This window comes from Bidens hawaiensis, unplaced genomic scaffold (assembly GCF_021521415.1).
Source record: "Bidens hawaiensis isolate Kalapana, Puna unplaced genomic scaffold, B.hawaiensis_p1.1 tig00027557_1, whole genome shotgun sequence".
NCBI lineage: Eukaryota > Viridiplantae > Streptophyta > Magnoliopsida > Asterales > Asteraceae > Bidens > Bidens hawaiensis.
The window spans coordinates 241,956-266,028 of record NW_027505099.1 but is presented as its reverse complement, the minus strand read 5'-3'; the positions used below and the strand labels follow the sequence as shown (position 1 = coordinate 266,028).

Sequence of the window (24,073 nt, the reverse complement as noted above, 5' to 3'; positions counted from 1 at the left end):
TTGGAGTAGACGAGAATATCATCAATGAAAACAATCACAAACTTGTCGAGGTACGCCTTGCATACTCGATTCATGAGATCCATAAATACGGCTGGTGCGTTGGTTAGGCCAAAAGGCATAACCGAAAACTCGTAGTGACCATACCGTGTTCTGAAAGCAGTCTTTGGAATATCTTCCTCGCGCACTCTTAATTGATGGTAACCAGACCGCAGATCGATCTTCAAGTAAAAACTCGATCCTTGAAGCTGGTCAAACAGATCATCAATTCGGGGTAAAGGATAACGGTTCTTGACCGTCACCTTGTTCAACTCCCGGTAGTCGATGCACATGCGGAAAGTCCCGTCCTTCTTTCTGACAAATAAGACAGGGGCTTCCCATGGCGTTGAGCTAGGTCGGATAAAACCCTTATCCAACAAATCTTGTAACTGAGTGGACAGTTCCTGAAGCTCCGCCGGTGCGAGCCGATACGGGGCTCGTGCTATGGGTGCTGCACCGGGTGTCAACTCGATTTGGAATTTGACTTGACGAATAGGAGGGAGTCCAGGCAAATCCTCCGGGAAAACTTCCGGAAAATCTCGCACAATCGGTATATCTTCAATTCGCTTCTCCTCCGCGGGTTTCTCAACAATATGCGCCAAAATTGCCGGATGACCCTTTCGTAGATACTTCTGCGCCTTCATGAGGGTAATGACGCTGGTGGTCATGCCGCTCTTCTCGCCCTGGATCGAAATGATCTCGCCGGAAGGGGTAGTAATGTGGACTATCTTGTCGTGACATATAATCTCTGCTCGGTTCTCGGATAACCAGTCCATGTCGACCACGACATCGAAACTACTAAACATAAAAGGAATAAGGTCGATATCAAAAACATGACCTGACAGTTTTAACTTACATCCCGCAAGTACATGAGTCGTTACTATAGTCTTACCGTCAGCTAATTCAACAGGAAACTTAGCATCTAACGGGGTTGGAGTTAGGTCTAAGAGTTGACTAAAGGCTTTCGACACAAAACTCCTATCAGCTCCCGTGTCAAACAATACAGAAGCAAAACAATCGTTCACAGGGAACTTACCAGTCACCACGTACGGATCATTGCGGGCTTGACCCGACCCAATAACAAAAGCTCTTCCTTTACCATTGTTTCCACCACCACTGCCACTTCCATTACCTCCATTGTTGTCGTTCTGTTTCAGCTTAGGGCAGTCTTTCTTAAAATGGCCCTCTTGACCACACTCAAAACATCCCTTAGTCGTCATAGGTGGTTTAGGAGCACCCTTTGCCGCAAGGTCTCCTCTACATTCCTTTGCCTGGTGACCCATCTTTCCGCATCTTTGACACTTGACACGGTCACACGGCCCAGCATGATGATAGTTGCACTTGTTGCACTTCGGATATTTCCCAGCATAGCCGCTCGAACCCTGCCCGCTACCGTTGTTATTGTTGTTGTGACCCTGATTGTTGAAGCTCCGGGTGAATTCGGGCTTTCGGTAGTGTTGCTGCTGTGGGGGGTTCGAGGATGAGGATCTGGTATTGTCAAACTTTCTCTTTCCGCTGCTCGGGTTGTTGTTGCTGTTGTTGTCAGTGTTCGGGTTGTCACGGGCTTTAGTGGTTGAACCCCTAGGTGGTAGCGCACCTTGGGTCACTGCTTGATCCGTTAGTTTGTGAGCTAACTGAATCGCTTGTTGAATCGTGGCTGGTATGGAAGACGTCACCATGCCCTGAATTTGCGGTGCTAACCCATCAATATACATTTCAATCCTCTTACTCGGTGGGTCTACCATCCGTGGACACATCACAGCTAACTCGTGAGAACGGGTAGTGTAGGCTTCGATTTCTGAACCCACCATCTTCAATGACCAAAACTCTGATTCCAACTTTGCAATCTCCTCCCTAGGACAGTACTCTTCTCGCATCATGTTCTTGAACTCCTCCCAGTTCATAGCGTTAGCCAGTTCTAATCCAAGAATCTGTACATTCGAATTCCACCAAGTGAGAGCAGAATCTTCAAGTGTTCCAGCCGCAAATTTGACCCTACTGGCAGGTGGACAATTACACATCTCAAACGCTGATTCGGCCTTCTCAGCCCAACGCAGGAAGCCTATAGCTCCCTCAGTGCCCTTAAACGTACTAGGCTTGCAGTCAAGGTAGTTCTTGAAGGTGCACGTTCCAATTGGACCTCAAGCTTGGTTCTGAACATGTGCAACTAGAGCGGCCACCGTGTGATCATTCAGCAGAGTTTGGAGTTCTGCTGCAGTCAAGTTGATGTTACCACGTCCGTGTCCAGCGTTTATTCCTGCCATTTCCTAGAATCACAGCATAAGCTGTTGAACATGAGTTTTTCTTTCATATGCAACACGCCATACCTGTAATAAGAAACAAACATCACATCACACCCATATATTAATCCAAATAATAATTTATGATTAAAACCATTGTATTCGTTACAAAGTATTTAAAATCAATCCTTAAAATTATAGAAAATAATAGTTTAGATGGAGACAACCCCTCCATCTAGGTGTTATCATCACTGGATGTCATCATCTGAGGACACCTCTGAGTGTGCCTCCTCCTCAGCCGGTTCTTCCTCCGGTTCTTCTTCAGGTTCCTCCTCGGGATCTTCATCGGGATCCTCTTCAGGTTCCTCTTCGGGATCCTCTTCAGGTTCCTCTTCCTCAGGCTCTGCCTCAGGTTCGGCTGCGTTCTGAGCAATTTGCATTTGTAAAACATCGCAACGCTCTAAAGCTATCTCGGTTCGAGTCCTTGCTACTTGGACTTGCTCTTGCAAGTCTATCATCTCGGCTTGCATCTTTCTCATAATCTTCATCTGTTGGTCACTAGCCTCTTGCATTTCCTTCATTACCGCTGTCATACGGGAAATTTCCTTTTTAGTTTCGGTTCCATCTTTTAACAGTCCGGATACGTTCGCTCTTGTATAGCGCATGTAACCAACATCACGCTCCAAACAAGAAACAACAGCTGCGAGCACACGCTCTACAGGTTCGGTTATAGGTGGTAGGGTGTTGGGGTAAGCAGGATGGTTCGGGTGAGGTAGCGGGGGAACTTGTTCACGGTAGACCATACGTCTGATCATATTAGGGTACCAATCCCAGCTAACTTCGTTTTCGTACATGCCTCCGGATAAGCGGTACCTCTTCGGTGTGGGAGCTTCGAGTTCCGGGACTACTCGGGGTGGCGATGAGGTAGGTAACTGCGGTTCCTTCCCATGCGCATGAGTCATCTGATCGGATGATGATGATGGTGGCGTCGACATCCCTACATGTAAGCCGTGTACGCGCGCGTATGAGTGAAAGGGGTAAAGAGATAAGATAACAAAGACTACACAAACATATGCAGTGCGTATCATTATAACTAATAGGTCGACGCGGTTATAGTCTAGTATGCATGCAATTTCTAGTTCGCTATAACCAATGGCTCTGATACCAATCTGTCACACCCTCAAAATCCACTAACGGAGTTTTACCGTCAGAGGGTGTGAACTAACAGGATCGGAATCATTAGTTATAATCAAACCATAAAAACGTTTAAATGAAAATAAGTGCGGAAGCGTAAAAACCAAAAGACAAAAGTTACGTCACGCAGGACGACTTAAAACCCAAGTAATAATAGTTAAAAACATGTTTGCATATCAGAATGTTCAAAAACCATGCATGATCCTATACCGCGCGCCCGCCTCGGCTACCTGAGAATAACATACTAAAAGTGTCAACACGAGGTTGGTGAGTTCACAAGTTTATATAAAATAAAGCGTTTAGCGTTTGCGTTCAGCGTTTTGCGTTACCAGATAGTGTTATGTCAATTATATATCTATAGGTAGCTAGCCTATAAAACAAGTATTACTAAGTGTTCGACACCGAAGCTGACTGTTTATCATTTGCCTTGCCACCAGGTCTATCCCGACCATGGTATGTGTTTAGCCAAGATTACACCCACTCGACCTCCAGTCGAGTTTAGCGTTGGGTGGGGTTTGTCAAACCCAGTAGTACTACTCAACAATGACTCGCTATTATCCAATACTAAACGGTTCGATGTGAATGAAGGACTTTAGTTATTGCGTTTGCCACTTAGTCTTTACAAGTGATATATAATTTATATTAACAAAATCTTAAATGCGTTTTAGGAGTATGTTATCTCCCCAAGTGAAAAGCGTTTGAAAATAGTTTAGAGGGGTAAGTGAACTCACTGTTTGCGAAGAATTCCCAAAATAAATCACCAAAGGATGCGCGTCACAGAAAAACTCTCTCTAGCGTTCTAAAACAACAAAGAGATTTTTTTTCTAAGTGTCGGAACTATTATCGAGTCTCTAGACTCGGCACATAATACCTATGCACACAATATGTTTCGTGTTTCGTTTGTGAATCGTGTGTGTCTTTAACAAGTACATTTGTGATACATTACATGTGTGAGCAATTATTTACGTGTCATGTATTAATAATGTACATCACTAGCAATTACTCCCCGTGAGGGCAATTTGGTCAACACATAACAATTAACTAGCAATTATTCCCCGCAAGGGTAATTTGGTCAAAACACGACAATTAATTAGCAATTATTCCCCGCAGGGGCAATTTGGTCAAAACATAACAATTAACTAGCAATTATCATGTTTCATGCATTTTCACAAAATTCAGCAGCTAGTTTCACCGAGACAGAAATTCTACTTGAAAGATTGTACTATTCCACCGATCATAGCATCTCAATTAATTTACCAAAAATCATCACAAAAGCATACATGTATTAGGTTTCCAGAACATATTTTATTTTATTTTTATTCCACATAGGTTTCTCACAATGATCAAAACATTACAGCAAACTCATAACAGTCAAATTCATGCGCAACAGAATGTTGTTTGAAATTCCCGTTAAACGAAAAATCCAACAAATGCAAGACCACTTGGGTTAGGTTCCTAACTTAACAAGCCAACTTCCAGAAGTGGAACCAACCCAATTGGTCTCGTAGTTCATGAGATATAATATTTACAAAACAACCTAACAGCAGGTCTAACAACTCAGCTTTGCACAATGTTTTTGTAAAATCATAAAGGTTAACTTTTACACGTCAAAAAATTGCAAATTTATATTCTTTAGAAACTAGACTCAACCTAGTTTACTGTAGTATCAATAATCTCAACCAATTTTTACATTTACACCCAGATACAGTCAATTGAACATCAACAACACAATCTGTCCAGAAACTGTTTGCAACAAAACTCAACATATTAACTATCTATGGACCATAATCCGTTCATATGACCTTCTAGACACCATAATCATTATCCATGCACATCAAATACACACAACATACATGATTAGGGTTTTACTTGAACTCAAAATCAAAGAAACAAGCAATTAACATGCAATAACATCCATTCTAGTTATCAAATCAACAATCAATACATAATTAACCATCATCTAATCAAAACAAGTCATATGAACATTATATATATAATTTCCAGATTCTAGGGTTTATAATTTTACCTTCAAAAGCACAAAAATAAGCAAGAGGAAGGTAGAAGATGACTAGAATCGGGTGTAGGATGTTTTAATTGTGAAAAACAAGATCAAGAACCAAGCAATATGTGTGTGTATGAGGGCCGATCGCAAGGAGAGGGGGGGGGGTAGGCTGCCGTCGGGTTTTGTGAGGGAAAGAGAGAGGGGAGTTAGGGTTTTATATTATTATTAATAATAATCATATTACATCTAGGTCCCTCCACTTTCAAATGTTACTTTTCTAGCTTAATTAACTAGTTCTAGCACATTGAGTTAACGTTTATAACAATGTTATCACATAACACATAAGTCTAACACATAATTATCACATAATTATTGTTTTGACGTTTTTCGTTTATTCACCAATTGTTTGAGTCAACTCGTTTGTGTTTCGGTGCAATTCCCGAAAGACTACACATGTAGTAAGTGTCAAGCGTCATTTAAACCCTAGTTTAAATGTAATGCGGTGTGCGTTATAGATTCAGTAATCTTTAAGTTTGAATTGACGGAGTTGAGTTAACGGAGTTAACCTGAAATTGACGATTGTCACAATACATTTCACGAGTTTGCTATGATTTGAAAAACAGTTAATTTTACTTTTCTTTAAATAACCATTTCTCGATTTTGTTAAGAATTTTGCTCTGAAGTTTATCAAATTAATTTTCAAATATTTGTTTTCTCGGTTTTGCTACAAATTTGTGCTACGTATTTAGTTTGTGTCAAAATACCCGTAGCTAAGCCGTAACAAAATATGTCCAGTAGCTAATTAATCCGTATCCACCCAAGAGTTTGTATCATAATTTGTTGGAAATGTGTTTCTCTCCATGAGGTTGAGTGTTCAAGTCCAGTAATAGATAAACATGTATAATGAACGATGCAAACTGTAGGTCCCCCGCGGGGCGTCGCCGATCGATACGAGATCCGCACGAGGTCTAGGAGTGCGGAATCCTCCTAGACTCGTTTATGGTGTAGAAGACGAAGAACACGATTACACACAAAACACATACACGAACAAACACACGAATGGGATAAACACATCTGCAGATCTTTTATATAATAACCAAACACGTTACATACCAACATAAACAGAAACACGGCCGACCCGAGGTGAGCTCTACCTCGGGTCGTCCCACACGACTCTCCCTCTCTGTTTCTCTCTAGACAATTGAACTGAACACTCAAAACTCTAACTTTCTGGATTCTCAAACCTAAACAAGACACACATATATATAGATACACAACTTCGCGGGCTTGGGCTTGGGCCTGTAGGCGAAGTTGTTATAACTTCGCCTAAGGCGAAGTTGTTCTAACTTCGCCTATGGCAGAAGGCGAAGTTGTTATAACTTCGCCTATGGCGAAGTTGTTCTAACTTCGTACTTCGTTTCTGCTGAACAGAATTGCATAGCGACGGTCACAAAATGCACCAACAGACTCCCCTTTGACCGTTGCTCTCAATTCTAACAAACACAAAAGATCATCTGTTACAAAACATGCACCAACACAAACAACAAATTAGCTAGGCAAAACTTAATTTTAATAATACGATAAAGTGTTATCATAAGATACGCGCGTCTTGGCTTTAGTAGGCATTGTATCTGGTTAACTTTTGAATTTTGTTGTATTTTGGAAACACAATAAGGTGTATGCGACTCACTCAAAGGTATAAGACAAGATAGTATGTTTGCCAATACTTGTAGTTAGTGGGAAATGATAAAAGAAACAATATGATATCACCCTTGTTTTATGAAAAGATCTCTTTGATTGATTAGCTTTACTATATGCATATACAAGTGGTGCAACTTTTATTATTATAAAGTAATTAAATTGGTTTCCATTTCTGATTCCATTAGTGACCGTGGAGGTCTTCCCCATGACATGCAAATTAAATACATGAGCCTACTGCCTACTGGTATGGTATATATATAGCCTAGTTCCCATTTAATTCTACACACCAAAAACAGACACAACACACAAACATAGATAGAGAGTGCTAAAATATCAAAACAAGATGACATTTGAAAAACTAAAGCCTTATTTGTATGTCATTTTCTTGCAATTTGGGAATGCAGGGTTGGTCATAATTGCCAAAGCTGCTCTTAACCAAGGCATGAATCACTATACTTTCGCCACGTATCGAAACCTCATTGCTGCCCTTGTTATGGCTCCTTTCGCTCTCATCTTCGAAAGGTTGTCTTTCTCTTTCTCTCTCGAGATTTGCGTTTATCTTTCTATATATATTTGTACACATATATAATGTTGAAAGCGCTCTAGCGACTTTTGCAACCATGTATTTGACATCTGTATAATGACAGGAAAGGAAGGCCAAAGTTGACATTTTCAATCTTCCTCAAGATAATGTTGCTAGGCTTTCTAGAGTATGTTTCTATTTCTCTTGAAGCTAATAATGTTGAAAGAATTATGATTTCACGGTTTAACAATATGTATTGATTAATCATGATTCATATATATCTTGAAATTTAGGAGTGTAACTTAGTCATGAATTACAAGAAAATGAGATAATATTAAAAATGTAAATAGTTATCATAACTCAAATTATAGAGAATAATGAGTAAGAGCATTCTCAGCAGGTACTTTTGAAGGGGTATGTACCCGCCTTAACATCGAGCGGGGCGGGTCAACCCACAAGATATAGACAAGAGGCTTGAAATCAGGATGTCATAAAGACAAAAAGCCAAAACCTATGCGCAAGCGCATGAAACATCTGCGCGTGGCGCATATCACATATGCACACAACACACACATTTAGTGTGAGAATAAAGAGAAGACCTTGCGCATCCCCGGGATAGGCGCATAAAGGCCGCGCGTAAGCGACACACAACAAATGAGACAATAGTCTAATCCAAATCAGGATAAGGACAACCATGATTGTACTCATCAGACAACCTTCCAGAAGGTATCTTTTAAGGAATAAAGAATGTGCTGATGTTGACAGCTGCCAATGAAGGGTGGACAACTCAGCAAAGCCCATGTGCCACCGCGTGATGGCACATGGGTCAGGTGAAATACCTTGGTCAGAGAATAATCAATGAAAAAGCACCAGGTGTCCTAAGTACACGTGGCGCGAAGCAATAGGAGGAGGCCAAAAAGGCCCTAATTGGGTCTGAGCCCAATCATTGGAAACCCTGATACTATAAATACCACACCACCTCCACAGTTGGAGGCAGGCAAGAAAATATATTCTAAGTCCTTTACTCATTTTCACATCCTGATTATCCTCTCCTACAATATCTGGTTCTCACACCGGAGGGTTACCCCAAAGAGGACCCCTCTGTCCCTTTCTGAGGGGTAAGCTCACGGTGCTGTTCGTTTTGTAGGTGGAAGAACTCGTGTCTCGGAAAACCATCGGTGATATAGCACACTCGTACCCGAGGAACGTTGATCGTATACAAGTAAGTCGATACACGTTTCTTCATTGGCGCCATCACCTGTTACAACGGCAACAAAACCACTATTTCATCAATTTTCTCTCTGAAAATCTTCACCATGGTTTCCGGTGTTCGAAACAACGATCAAGTTCTGGAGGATAATGAGCTTGAGGATGTTAATGAGGGACATCAGTTTCTGAGGGCGCCGCGTGACACTGCGCGCACCACCAGTAACCATCCCTTCAACACAACACCTCATAGTCAAACTGAAACTCCCCCAGACGATCTCACGTTCCAAAATCTGACTGGTACAAAACAAAAAGGACCAATGGGCCCGGAAGTTGAAACCAATGACCCTAAGGAATGGCTCATAAACGAACAACGGCGTTTAATGGACAAATACAATGAGTTGGTAAAACACAAAAAGTTAGCCGATTTAACACAAAGGCTCGCATTTGATAAACAAACCATGCAAGGAACAACAAAAAGGACGCGCGCGCTGGAAGACGGTTATTCTGTTCACACCGAACAAGCTGATATTAGTGATGAGGAAGAGGTGCACAGCATGAAGAAGACGCGAGATACTCATGCAGGAGGTTCACAGCTTCGCACACACATGCACATAGCACATGGAGCCAAAGCTGATATGGATTTATACACACCATACAACCCACAAGCGAAAGGGCAAGTGGACGTATCCACACCATATTGGCCAACATCTTGGTAAAACATTCAAAATTCGCTGAGCGCATTGCGAAGGCTCCCATCCAACACAAAACCAAGATGCCAAGTGGTTTAGGCAAGTACGATGGTACAACAGATCCAGATGATTTCTTACAAGGTTTTTATAACACTGGAAACTTAGAAAGCTGGACGATGCCAACATGGTGTCACATGTTTGCTCGCTGCCTCACGGGTGCAGCGCGTGTCTGGTTCGAAAGCTTGCCGACAGGACAAATCGATGGGTTCGAAGAGCTATTGGAAAAGTTCCAGGCTCACTTTGTACAGCAGCGCAGACACACGCGCGCGACCCCGATGACATCATGCACTACGTACGCAGGAATGATGAAACCATTGAAGACTACATAACTCGTTTCAATCAGGAATCTCTTGCAATTGGAGGCATCACTGAACAACTCTTGCACGTGGCCTTTATACAAGGTGCGCGCAGTGATCAACTCCGCAGAGCTCTCGTGAGTAGAGAAGGCATGCCAACCACTTGGGCTAAGCTTATGGAAGCATCGCGAGTCTTCGCGCGAAATGAAAAACAAATTGCCCAAGACAGAGCAAGAGATAAAGGGCATCAAACAAAAGCACCACGCAACAAGGAAAGGAGGGGCAAACAAAACTCCGTATGGTCCAGGTTGCAGCAAACCAATTATTCTCCTGCAGAAAAGCAAGCGCAACAAAGTTCACCCCAACCCCAAAAAGACATTCTTAATCGCGGAGAAGGTGACAAGAAAGAAGGCGGCAGAGAGCCTAACAAACCTCTACCAAGAATATGGACTCCCCTCACCAAAACGCCTTCGCAAGTGTTAAGCACAGAGAATGTCCAGTTTAAAAATCCCAGGCCATTACTCCATAAGGGACCACCGAACAGTGACAAATATTGTGAGTTTCACAAATCCACAGGGCACAACACCGATGCATGCCATCATTTGAAGGATGCGATCGAAAAAGATGTGAAATCAGGCAAGTTGGCTCACCTGGTAAAAAATCCAAGACCAGAGAACGAACAACCAGACGGAGCCTCAGCCAGTAAAAAATTCAAAAGAATCTATGTAGCTGAAGGAAGAAGGCAAGGGCAAGGATCGAGGAAGAGAAGCGCGCAAATCCAAGGGGATTGGCGCTAGCAACAAGTAATCTTTCCAAGAATCAGAGGAGGCCCGTCTATCAGCAGTCCCCTAGTCATCACTGCACACATCGCTCATTATGAGGTGTCAAGAATCCTGGTGGACACCGGTAGTGAGTCAGACATCATGTATGAGCAATGTTTCAGGAAGTTGGATCCAGCAGACCAAGCAAGGCTCGAAGTTGTGAGTGCACCAATCTCGGGTGTCTCAGCTCGATCAACGTCCTTCTCTCCCGAGGTTCGAAATGTGGAGGTACCTTTACCGTCACCTGCTAGCTCTGTCCGCCACGGGTTAGCGACATAAAGTGCGAATAAAGGTTCATCGGGACATTTTCTTCAACAACTAAAGCCCTTATTATCCCCGCAGAGCCTCCAAAGGAAGTAAAGACTACAGGTCCCTAAGGAAGTTCCTTGCCCACTTCTTGGCATCTGCCTTGATTATGTTTCTTGTCCGCGAATCGTATTCATGTCCGACCCCCTTCTCTGTTGGCGAATCGACTTCAGCTCCTGTACTTCTTTCCTTAGGGCCGTCTAAAAAGTATTAAGTTCTTTAAAGATCTTCGGCTCCTTTTGAAGCGGAGAAAGGGTGAAAGCTAATAATCACTTTTTTCCATAACTTACTTGGAAAAGGGAAACTCATGCCTTTCTTAATCAGTTACTTGCCTCCTTCTGCTACTAGTGATTCAATTCCAAAGATGGAGGAAGTGTTACCCAGCGTCGAAGTGAAGTTCCTTGTCTCAGCGTCCTTCTTCCTATTGGAAGGGCCCCATTACTTTGGCAAAGAAGGCCCTACCTCAAACATTCAATCAACCGGTTTAGACAAAAAGTAGGGCAAGTCATCAGGTATCAAACTAGGGCATCGTCTCTTGGGCTTTTGAATGGCTACCGCCTAATGTGTCATTTGACCTCAGTCATTCCAGGCAAAAGGATCCGTTCCTGGACTTCGGTTAGGGCAAGAAGGCTACGGTTAAAAACCACCGACATGTCAAGATCAAAATTCGAAAGGTAGATCATTTCCGTAACGCTTTCGCAGAAAGGTTCGGTCTTTAATCTATATCAATAGCAAACCAACCAAATGCCTTTAAGGGGGAGTACTGCTTATGGCTTTGTACAGGTAAAAGGCAGTATTCCAGTCATGGGGGCTAAGCTTGTCATAATGTACCGAATTGGGTATTTCAGAGGATGGTGAGTCATCTAAGGGATTTGGCATTTGAACAAGAACCTTTGAGCATTTCCCAATCAATAGGAGTTTGATTTATGAGTCCAAACGAAATTATTCACCCCCTAGGTCAGATACAATTCGAACTAACTATGGGGGATGAGAAGCACAAGCGAGCTGAAATTGTCAACTTCCTGGTCTTGCCCACCACTTCAAGCCATAGTATGATCTTGGGTAGAGGAACGATTGCCCAATTCAACGCCATACCGTCACCAGCGCATGGCGCGTTGGGGTTCCCAACACCAACAGGAGTAACATTTGTGTACCGAGATCATTTATGCGCAGTAATAAGTATACCTCAAGAGGGGAGAATGAAGCTTCCAGTGGCAAACAACGCGCCAGAGGAATGGATTCTCAACCCAAAATTCCCAGAATAAACAATCACAATCGGAGCTACGATATCAGATGACACAAGAGTGAGAATGAAAAGATTGTTCACAACGTATATGTCAGTCTTCGCGTGGCAACATTCTGATATGACTGGGGTTCCGTGAGACCTGGCGCAGCATTCTCTAAACACATTCAAGTCTGTGGAGCCAATTGCTCAAAAGAAAAGAGTCATGGGAGACGAGAAGACAGAGGCCATGAATGAGCAAGTAGAAGATCTACTGCGCGCGAATATCATTCGCCCAATACGATATCAAACATGGGTAGCCAATCCTGTGATGGTAAAGAAGAGCAATGGGTCATGGAGAATGTGCATTGATTTCAGGGACCTCAACAAGGCGTGTCCAAAAGATTGTTACCCCCTCCCAAAAATTGACATGAAGGTGGACTCTATGGTGCCATTTAAGCTCAAATGTTTCCTGGATGCCTATAAGGGCTATCACCAAATTCAAATGGCACCACAGGATGAAGACAAGACTGCTTTCAGAACTGACAAGGGTGTTTTCTGCTACACAAAAATGCCCTTTGGTTTGAAGAATGCAGGAGCCACTTACCAAAGACTCATGGATGCAATTTTCAACGAGCAGATTGGAAAAAACGTAGAAGTCTACGTGGATGATTTGGTGATTAAAAGTAGGGAGGAAAAACAAATGCTCAAAGACATCGAAGAAACCCTTCGGCGCCTAAAGGAAGTAAACATGAAGCTCAACCCGAGCAAATGCACATTCGGCGTGGAAGAAGGGAAATTTCTCGGCGTAATGGTCACCAAGGATGGTTTCAAGGTGAACCCAGAGAAGGTGGAGGCTATCCTCGGCATGCCCTCACCATCTACCATGAAGGAAGTTCAAAAGTTGAATGGTAGATTGGTATCAATTAACAGGTTCCTAGCAAACCATGCAAGCAAATCTACCCCATTCATTAACACATTGAGAAATTGCTTAAAGAAAAGCCAATTCAAGTGGACGCCTGAGGCCGAGCAAGCTTTCAGTGAGATAAAAGAATGTCTGATAAATTTGCCTGCGCTCACAGCCCCACTACCTGGTGAAACTTTAACGTTGTACCTGTCAGCAGGAGAGCGCGCCATTGGCGCAGTATTATTGGTGGATCGCAAGGGAATCCAAACACCAATTTATTATGTAAGTCGGGTACTGACAGATCCTGAGACGCGCTACACCATCATAGAAAAGTTAGTTTTATCACTAACGCATGCGTCGCGCAAGCTTCACAGATATTTCAATGGTCATCCTATTGAAGTCCTGACTGATTACAACATCCAGCAAGTCTTGCGACGTCCCGCGCTCTCAGGAAGGCTGACAAAATGGGCGCTGGAATTAGGGGAGCACACGATCACCTATAAGCCTCGTCCAGCAATCAAGGGACAAGTCTTAGCTGATTTCATCGCAGAAATCCCTGAAGGAAAAGTCGAAGAGGCTCAGCGCGAAGTAGACCCTCCGCAAGCCAATAATGAAGAAAACATTTGGAGATTATTCACTGATGGAGCTTCAAACAACGAAGGGTCCGGCGCAGGCCTCAAACTGGTGGATCCAGAAAATCATGAGTATACTTACGCAATCAGGTTGGATTTCAAGAGCACCAACAATGAAGCTGAGTATGAAGCCCTGCTGGCTGTTTGCGCATCGCGCACAAGTTCCGAGTTAAAAAGCTAGAGGCTCATGTAGATTCATACCTGGTAGCAGCACAAGTCAATGGCCTTTATGATGCCAAGGAGAACACCATGCCTCTGTATCTAGAGCAGGCGAAGAAACTCACCGAACAATTTGACTTTTTCAGAATCATACACATTCCGCGCAGTGAAAATAAGTCTGCCGACGCGCTAAGCAAGATGGCATCAACCAGCTTCGATCATTTTGGCAAAGATGTCAGGGTTGAAGTAATGAGAAACCCGTCAGTGGGAGCGAAGTCTGTTCTTGTAATTCATACAACACCTTCATCATGGATAACTCCAATAATGGAATTCTTGAAGGAGGGAAAGGTACCAGACGATCGCGCACAGGCGAGGAAGATAAGACACAAGTCGCAGAACTACGAAATGCTCGATGGTACGTTATATCGACGCTCTTATCTTGGACCACTCATGAAATGCCTAGACGCTGAGGAAGCAAGCTATGTGATCAGAGAGATACACGAAGGAATCTGTGGAATACATGCTGGCCCGCGCATGATGATCGCCAAGGCAATGAACGCAGGTTACTATTGGCCAGGCATGTACTTGGACGCGTTAAAAGAGATCCAAAAATGCAAAGCGTGTCAGAGCTATGCGCCAAATACCATGCGGCCAAAGAACAACTTGATTCCGGTGACCTCTGCATGGCCTTTCCACAAGTGGGCAATCGATATTGTGGGTCCCTTACCACAAGCGCCAGGGCGAGTAAAGTTTTTGGTAGTGGCAGTAGACTATTTCACAAAATGGGTTGAAGCCAAGCCACTGGCAAAAATCACAGCCGAGGCAATGAAGCAATTTATATGGAGTCACATCGTATGCCGTTTTGGCCTGCCCATGGAAATCGTGAACGACAATGCCAAACAATTCACTGACAGGAAGATATCCAGTTAGTTCAAGGAATTGCACATCAATCAGGTCTTCACTTCAGTATACCACCCTCAAGGGAATGGCCAAGTGGAACGCGCGGACCAAAGCTTGCTGAATGGGCTGAAGAAAAGGTTGGAGGGAGAGTCCCATGCATGGGTCAAGGAGTTACCTAATGTCCTGTGGGCGCACAGGACATTAAGCAAAACCAGCAATGGCGAGTCCCCGTTCAGCCTAACCTATTGAACGGAGGCTATGATTCCAGCAGAGATTGGATGCCCATCCTATAGAGTGCTCATGATGAGTAAGACGGATAACGAGCAAGAAAAGAGGTTGGATCTCAATTTACTTAAGGGACGCAGAGAGGCGGCTATCATCGGTGAAGCCAAATACAAGAAAAAGCTAGAAAAATACTACAATCAGCGCGTGAAAGAATGCCACTTCAAGAAGAATGATTTTGTCCTTCGGAACAATGAAGCTAGTCGCGCAATACCCCCGGGAAAGATGTCTCCCAACTGGGAGGGACCTTATCAAGTCTCGGAAGAATTGGGAAAAGGCGCATACGCTTTAAAAGATTTAAATGGAAAGAAGATCCCGCGCACATGGAACGCAGCACAACTTAGAAAATGTTTCATGTAAAAGTTGTCAAGTTTGTAATTAAGGATTTTTAAGCCATTATGAATAATGATACGCTCTATGCGTTCTATTACCTTTTGCATACATGTTTCACACTTCCCTTTATTAATTTTGAGCAATATGACAACATTGTATTGACATCAAACTAAAAATAAAACGAAGTAAAACATACATGCGCGAGCTTCAAGCTCAGACGCGTTAACGAGTTTTAACTCTAAAACGTCAGGCCCAATAATATGAGCCTTAGCTCAAATTACTCATAGCATCCATCCTACGTATTGCGCAGCTGGACCATAAAAATACCTAAGCACAACTAAGGCAAAGCACATGCCAAAGCATAGTTGTTAAGGTCTCAGGTCGGGGCCGCGCATAGGATTATAATGGATATAGGCAGAGTAACACATACTGACACGTAAAGGCTAAAAAACTCATTCATAATTCCCTATAATAAATGCACGATAACGTCGCGCAAAAGAGGAATAATGAAATGCCAAGGCACGTGTCAGCATATTCAGAATATCGCAAAATAACTTGAAATATGACAACTGTTAAGGATTAAGTAAAAATAATTTCCTTACAACCTTGTTCAAGTTTCAATGTGTAAGCATACCTTATATTCAACAAGCACACACATGCAATATAAAGAGATGAATTGGGAATGCGCAAGATGCGAATAAGGGAAAAACAAAATTTCATTCCGAAACATAGAAGTTTACAAATTTACAAATGATGAGGTAAAAACTACAAACAAAAAAAAAACAAGAAGGGCTTTTCAAGTCTCTATGTTAATATCAGGCTCTTCATCTTCCTCATCATTATTTCCTCCCTCAGCATCTGGCGCAATCCGCTCCTCGTCATCTCCAAACTTACCATAATCAAGCTGTTCGTCTTGAATATAGTCGTCTTCTGTCATGATAGCGTCAGGAGTAGGTCCTTTGGCCACGCCAGAGCCGCTGGCAGAGGTAGCGTTGCCCGCGCCATCATCATTGCCACCAGTCCCTTCACATTCATCAAGTAATTTCTTTAAAGCGCCAAGATCGGGCTGGTCAGCAAGCGCGGCTATCTGCAAGTCACAAGGAACAGTATAAGTACAAAAGATTATGAAAATAAGTCAGGTAAACTCATTAAGGTTAAAATACCAGCTCAAGGATGGGAATTGGAGTATTCAAGTACTTCTCCCCCACCTCAGCCATGTCAGCGCAGACAGCGTCGAGCTGATAAGGGTAGTCGGATGGATTCTTCTTTAGCATGCCATATTCATAACCATCCTTAAACCCCTCAGCCCGACCCACCAAGCGCGACGCCACATTACAGTCCATCACAAGGGTCTGAAACTCGTCTGAGTATTTCATGGCATAAGCGCAACGAGTCACACCCTGTGAAATCAGCCATTGACGGTCCTGCGCGAGGGAAGAAACAGACGTCTCAAGAGCAGGGATTTGAGAGTTTAACAACTTAACAGTTTCCTTGGCTTGTTTTAGCTCTTCTTTGTCAGACGCTGCTGCCGCCAAGGCTTCATTCTTTTCCGCTCGCGCAGCATCGAGCTCTTTCTTCAGGCGCGCAACCTCACTCTCCAATAAAGATTTTTCAATATTAACCTGCGCAATAGTTTGGTCATGCGCCTCCACTGCCAACTCCAGGTCACGCGCTCGACGCGCATACTTGGCCGCATCTGCCTCTGCCACTTGCAGTTTCTCCCGCGCAGCTTGCAGCTCAAGCCCGCGCTTCATAAAAGCAGCGTTGGAACTTGCCCGGTTCTCACTAAGTTCTGCTTGGAGTTTCTCAGCTTTCTCTCGGGCATCAGAAAGATTCCAAGCAGAAATCTTAGCCTCTTGCTTGGCCTCCGCAAGGGCATCACGTACCTTTATATAATCATTGCGAAGCTCTTGGGAGGCAGCAAAAAACGCAGACCCAGCAAAAAGGTGGTCATTAAGCAAATCCACGCGAGCGCGGTCCTCTTGAAACCTCCTTTCAGCTGGAGGAACAGAGTGAGCCCAAAAGTCTTCACATACGCCCAAGGATTGGAATGAGCTCTCTTCAGTGATACTCCAGCTCAGGCGGTATATGTGATCGGCTCCCTACAAACACAAAGCAACGCAAAGAAACGTTTTAGTTATCTAAACACTAATTTGGAAGTCTGCACAGCGGAGCAAAATAAACTTATACCTGAGGAGAACCGGCAGAAAGATTAGCGCCAGCTGATGAGCTCCTGCCTGCCCCATGAGAAAAAGGCTGCGCCACGAAATCTCGTGGCGCTATAGGGCTTACGCGGCCACCATCAGAATTTTCAAAATTAACCTCCTCATCATCCTCTATAACAGGTCTCTTCTCCTGCGACTTGGAAGAATCAAAAATAGTCTCACGAGGAGGGCTGCGCACAGGAGGAGGTGAGGGAGGTCTTGACGCTGTTAGAGCAGCGCGAAAAATAGTCTCCTGCTCCTTAGTGATCCCAATGAGGGGAGATTCAGTACTTGTTGGAGCAGGGTCAGAACTAACGGCGCCAGCGCTAGCAGTGCCACCAGCAGCTTGTGTGCCAGCTATAATTCTTATGAAAAAACCAACAAGGAGAAATGATTCATGACTTGAACTAAAGGAAAAAATCAGACAATCAAAGCGCAATAAATACCATGGCGCACCGCAGTCCGCGAATTAAGCATCGCCATGAAGTCCATTTTCCCCCTTTTTGAGGGCAAAACAGAGGACTTCAAAACAACCTTCGGCATAGCCTTGGCACCTTGCTGCGCCTGAGGTTGAGCCACCAACGTTGCCGGCTCTACAAACATTTGAGTGAACAAAGCTTCATTAATAACTCTATCGGAATCACGCTCATAAAACCACAAAATATAAACAAAGTATACCTGTTGGAGAAGACGAAACAGCAGGCGCAGCACCGCTTCCCTTGTCCGCCGCGCGCAGAGATGAGGTGGCAGCACCATACCTCGTGTGGACTGGAGGATTGCCCACCCCTTGAGGCAAAGAAGACGAGGAAAACTTGGAAGTAAAACCCTTGGTTTTCTCAAGTCCCTTCACTTGAGTAGGAGGAAGATTCTGGGCAACAGAGGCATCATCTTTTTTCTGTTTTTTACTGGCCCCTGCGCCAGTTTTGCCTTTAGCCTTGCGCTTGAGTTTTTGCGCTTCAGCTTCTGCCTCCTTCCCTCCCTCTTCCACAGGCTCCAACTCATAATTAGCGAGCGCATCTACAATACGCGCAACAGAAATGTTAAAACCAAATTTGGTATTCTAAGGGCCTAAACACAAATACAAGGGCTTACCAGGCGCATCGCTGTCAAAGCAAAATTCTAAGTCGACAGGGATGAACATATCATCGAAGCGATCAGGGAAAGCAACTTCCCCAGCGTTCAGGGCGACAGAGCCACCTTCTGTATGCTCGTCATAGACGGCGTGGATGTATTCCTTGCTTTCTGCATAAAACAAGACAAGTGATATCAGCAAAACGAATTATACTCGCGCAAAATTAATGCAATGAACAAACAACCCACCTGAGCCATCAACATGGATGACAGGCTCAGTCTAGCTGTCAGTCCACCTCTTGCTCATACCAACCCCCACCAACGCTTCCTCGCAAATATTCTTGGCGGGGGATGGTTCAGCAGTTAATTTTTTAACCCACGCGCCAGATGGATTCTTAAGAACGTCATCATCCGCGGGCGCGGAAGTAATCGCGCGCATGGTCATACGAATGGGAATAACGCCAGCCTTGATATAAAAGAATTTTTCAACCCAGTCATGAAGGCTTTTGAAGGTAACAGTGCAGCACTTAACCTTCTGACTGCGTGGTGTGAATGAGAACCAAGAATCTTGGATTTTCGGCTTATAAAAATATTGAAAGCGCCGAGGGGTGGGCTCCTCGCGCTGAGCTTTGCACATGAACTCAAAATGAGTCATGCGCACTAATCCACAGGGATGGACTTGAGATATATGAATCCCGTAAAATTGGAGGAGCGCACCTATAAACCTCGTCATCGGAAGACGAAGATTACAGTGGGTGAAAAAGTGAGAATATAAAGAGATATAGCCGGCGGGAGGATCCGCCGCCGTTTGCTCGGTCGCCGGGAGCAGACAACCATACTCAGGGAGAAAACCCTGAGAGGCGACGAGATTATCAAAATCAGGTTGTTTCAACTTGCAGGGAATCTCATCCCATCTCTTCACCGCCTTGTTCTTCCCTCCCTCCTCCGACAAGGCCTCGGCAACCCGAGTACCCTTGCCGGTTTTCTTCAAAGCAGACATAACCACTGATTTTACATGGCCTTTACTAGGGGAAATTGTGGTGTCTAGGTTATCAGACATACAATTGCGAATCGAACAATATGGTTACTTTAAGCACGGAATTCAGGGACAAAGACGAAAGCTCTTAATCGGAATGTAAATGATAGGCAAAAGCTCTGAAAATGACAGTGGAGATGAAGAAAAAACCGTTCAAAAGGTTTGGTTTTATAGGCCCAGGAGAGAGAGAGAGAAACAAGTAATAATCAGATCTACGCTCACGCGCCCCCACTCGCAGGCGTAGGTCAACATAAGCGCGACACGTGTTCCTGACACTGTATGAGGAGACGTGAAAAGCCACTGTAGCACCTCGAGCACACGAAAGGTCTGACACATAACGTCTCCATCTCTGATGCATGTCAACACCAACCAACCACGAGCATTGACGATTCGTTTTAACCAAAGGGATGGAATTTCGCGCAACGCGCGTACAAGAAAAGAAAAAGAAAAAACAAGCCCTATTGAAAAAGCAAACTATTAAGTCTAATATCTATCTTACCTCGCTCGCGCGAGACAAGACACACATTAGACTGGGGGGGCTTGAAGGGGTATGTACCAGCCTTAACATCGAGCGGGGCGGGTCAACCCACAAGATATAGACAAGAGGCTTGAAATCAGGATGTCATGAAGACACAAAGCCAAAACCTATGCGCAAGCGCATGAAACATCTGCGCGTGGCGCATATCACATATGCACACAACACACACATTTAGTGTGAGAATAAAGAGAAGACCTTGCGCATCCCCGGGATAGGCGCATAAAGGCCGCGCGTAAGCGACACACAACAAATGAGACAATAGTCTAATCCAAATCAGGATAAGGACAACCATGATTGTACTCATCAGACAACCTTCCAGAAGGTATCTTTTAAGGAATAAAGAATGTGCTGATGTTGACGGCTGCCAATGAAGGGTGGACAACTCAGCAAAGCCCATGTGCCACCGCGTGATGGCACATGGGTCAGGTGAAATACCTTGGTCAGAGAATAATCAATGAAAAAGCACCAGGTGTCCTAAGTACACGTGGCGCGAAGCAATAGGAGGAGGCCAAAAGGCCCTAATTGGGTCTGAGCCTAATCATTGGAAACCCTAATACTATAAATACCACACCACCTCCACAGTTAGAGGCAGGCAAGAAAATATATTCTAAGTCCTTTACTCATTTTCACATCCTGATTATCCTCTCCTACAATATCTGATTCTCACACCGGAGGGTTACCCCAAAGAGGACCCCTCTGTCCCTTTCTGAGGGGTAAGCTCACGGTGCTGTTCGTTTTGTAGGTGGAAGAACTCGTGTCTCGGAAAACCATCGGTGATATAGCACACTCATACCCGAGGAACGTTGATCGTATACAAGTAAGTCGATACACACTTCTTCAACTTTAAACTTTTTATAAGAGAAATCTCTAAAAAAATTTTAGAGAATTGTAAGTGGTTGTAAGTACATGAAGGAAAGAATAATATTAAAGAGATGAGTAAATTTGAAGAAATATTGTTCATGCTCTATTTAATTTTTAATATATTTGAAAGTAGTTGTGAGTGAAGGAGATATAAAAAATAATGATAAAAAGGTAAAAAAAAATATTATTTAATTGTATATGAGAAAGAAAATAGTGTTTTTAAGTGTAATTATAGAGACAAAGAAACAGTTAAGAATGCTCTAACATATATGATAAATCAAATAATAATAACTAGACAGTAAACTCGGCTAATTAACAAATTAATGTTCCTTTACTATTATGTTAACCATATGACATACTTTTATACAGGCCGGTTGTCGATCAGAACTTATATTACGCGGGGATGAAGTATACAACCGCCACATTCGCAGTCGCAATGACCAACATAATCCCTGCCTTGACATTTCTCATGGCTTGGGTATGCAGGTAATGTTTCTATATATATTATGGATGTTCAATTCACATAAGCACATAATTTACATTCTATACCCATCAAACTTCTTACTTATACAAAACTAGTCCCTCTTTTACCCTTTGTTGTCAATAACCATCCACACACTTTAAAGTACTTGTTATTTTGGGCAGGATGGAGAAGGTGAATATCAAGAAAGTACATAGCATTGGGAAGATAGTTGGAACACTAGTGACTGTAGGAGGAGCCATGATAATGACCGTAGTTGCGGGGCCTGCAATTGGTTTGCCATGGACCAAGGATTCAACGACGAAACATCAACAACAGTCCGCAACCCATGTGAGCCCCGGAGATAATATCAAGGGCTCGATGATGATCATAGCCGGTTGTTTGTCATGGAGCTGCTTTTACATTGTCCAGGTTAATAAAAATTTAAATATAGGTTGCGTAGTTATTATATAAGTTCAGGGTCAAAATTTTGACGTAACTAGTTAACGTCTTTTGTTATACCTATTTTTTTTTTATTGGTGAACTAACCAATTCATTAGCAGAAAATCAAAATTACTTACCATAGTTAGTTTCAAGTGTTATCACATGATTATTGTCACACTAAAGAAATGAACTTGTTTTTTTACAGGCGATTACACTGAAGTCATACCCGGCAGAGTTGTCTCTTACAACTCTAATATGTGCAGCAGGTGCATTGCAAGGGGGTATAGTGACTGTTATAGCTGAAAAGGGTCATAATGAAGCATGGAAGTTACAATTGGATGCTGGACTTGTGACTATGGTCTATGTTGTAAGAAACTTTTGAAAATCATGATTATACATATAATATCTCCAATGCAAAATGCTAAAAGCACTAAAAATATGCGTCGCATTGGCTGCCACATTAAATTTCCAGTCATTGTCAAAAATAACTATTTTCTCTCAAGCTTTACAAAATATCTTTAAAAATCCTTACATTTTCATTATATCACTGCCTTCGACGTTTATTTTTCTTAGTCAAGATGTTTTTATACAGAATCAAGTTATATGAAAACTTATACAACCTATTAATAAAATACTTTGTTGGTAAAATAATTTGTATAATTAAATTATTGTTTAAAAGAAATAAAAATAATAAGTTATTGGTTTTAAAATAAAAACATTACTTATTTAGTTATTTTGCTAGGTTGCTAATATCTAAAACTAAGAACAAATATGGTTTAGTCACTAAAACGCATGGTGTGCACGTCATTAATCCACACCATGTAAACAAACAACTATAAAAGAAAATAAAAATTAAAATCCCAATCGACCCCACCAAAACCACCCGTTCATGCCCTTGTGGAAGGGCGTCCATCGGAGATGGTCTAATTGAAAGATTTATCAACTTCAATCATATATATATGATCTTTGATCGTCTTTAAATGCAGGGTGTAATCTGTTCAGGATTGGGTTACTATCTTTCCGGAATAATAATGAAGTCAAAAGGGCCTGTTTTTGTTACTGCTTTTAACCCTCTAAGCATGGTTATCGTTGCGGTTTTAGGATCTATTGTTTTGGCTGAAAGTTTAAATTTGGGAAGGTACATATATAATATATTTGGATCAACCTTTGCACCAGAGTCAAAAATAGAACAAAAATATCCTTGTGTTACATTACATATGTAAATAACAAAAAAGTGAATGTTAAATATTTTGCAGGGTTCTTGGTGCAGTTGTGATTGTTATGGGACTATACCTGGTGATATGGGGCAAGAGTAAGGATGAAAGTCAGCCGCCAACTTCGAAATGTGACCCGAATGAGCTTCCACCAGTTAATCATCAGCAGATGATACCCATGACAGTTACTAGCACAAGATTTGGAAAGCTTGAAATGGATAGTGTTTCAATAGCAATAACCGCCAACTAAAGTTAATGGTATATAGAGTAATGACTATGAATCAATTGTAATATATTTGACTTTGGACTTTCAATTTCCTAAACAAGTTTTTGTATTGAATATTATTGCAAACTATTGGGTCATGACGGATTTCCTTTACATTATCTATGATAATTTTATTGCAACATTAATTTTATGAGTTAATAATAATAATAATAAAAATAATAACAACGACGACAATAATAATAATAATAATAATAATAATAATAATACGAGTTACCTCTCTAACACATGCTCAATATGTATACTTTTGGTTACGGTGCGTGTCTACACACGTGTACACGCATGCATCCTTAAAAAGCAAAGACAAAAATAATAACAATATAAATTATTTGAGCAAGCTGATAACGATACTAATGATTTTTTAACAATAATAACGAAGCCGTATTGCACCCTAAAGACATGTGTCAATGTTAATTAACATCAAACCAATTGCAAAAGTTTAATTATTCT

At 42.6% G+C, this 24,073-nt stretch overlaps 1 protein-coding gene across 1 annotated transcript; it reads left to right on the top strand.

Moving 5' to 3' along the window:
- Nucleotides 1-7,447: 7,447 nt before the first annotated feature.
- Nucleotides 7,448-23,702, top strand: LOC143610682 (WAT1-related protein At2g39510-like). The gene is made up of 7 exons (XM_077085089.1): nt 7,448-7,695; nt 7,821-7,883; nt 21,592-21,708; nt 21,868-22,114; nt 22,332-22,493; nt 23,113-23,264; nt 23,383-23,702. Exons 1-7 carry the CDS (start codon nt 7,517-7,519, stop codon nt 23,588-23,590), a joined length of 1,128 nt encoding a protein of 375 aa, XP_076941204.1. The 5' UTR covers nt 7,448-7,516; the 3' UTR covers nt 23,591-23,702.
- Nucleotides 23,703-24,073: the final 371 nt, after the last annotated feature.

Bases quoted from the DNA above. Each gene is read 5' to 3' on its own strand.
- LOC143610682 (XM_077085089.1), top strand. From the start codon at position 7,517: ATGACATTTGAAAAACTAAAGCCTTATTTGTATGTCATTTTCTTGCAA. The intron at 7,884-21,591 runs GTATGTTTCTAT...ACTTTTATACAG, and splicing joins ATGTTGCTAGGCTTTCTAGA to GCCGGTTGTCGATCAGAACT. The intron at 22,494-23,112 runs GTAAGAAACTTT...CTTTAAATGCAG, and splicing joins TTGTGACTATGGTCTATGTT to GGTGTAATCTGTTCAGGATT.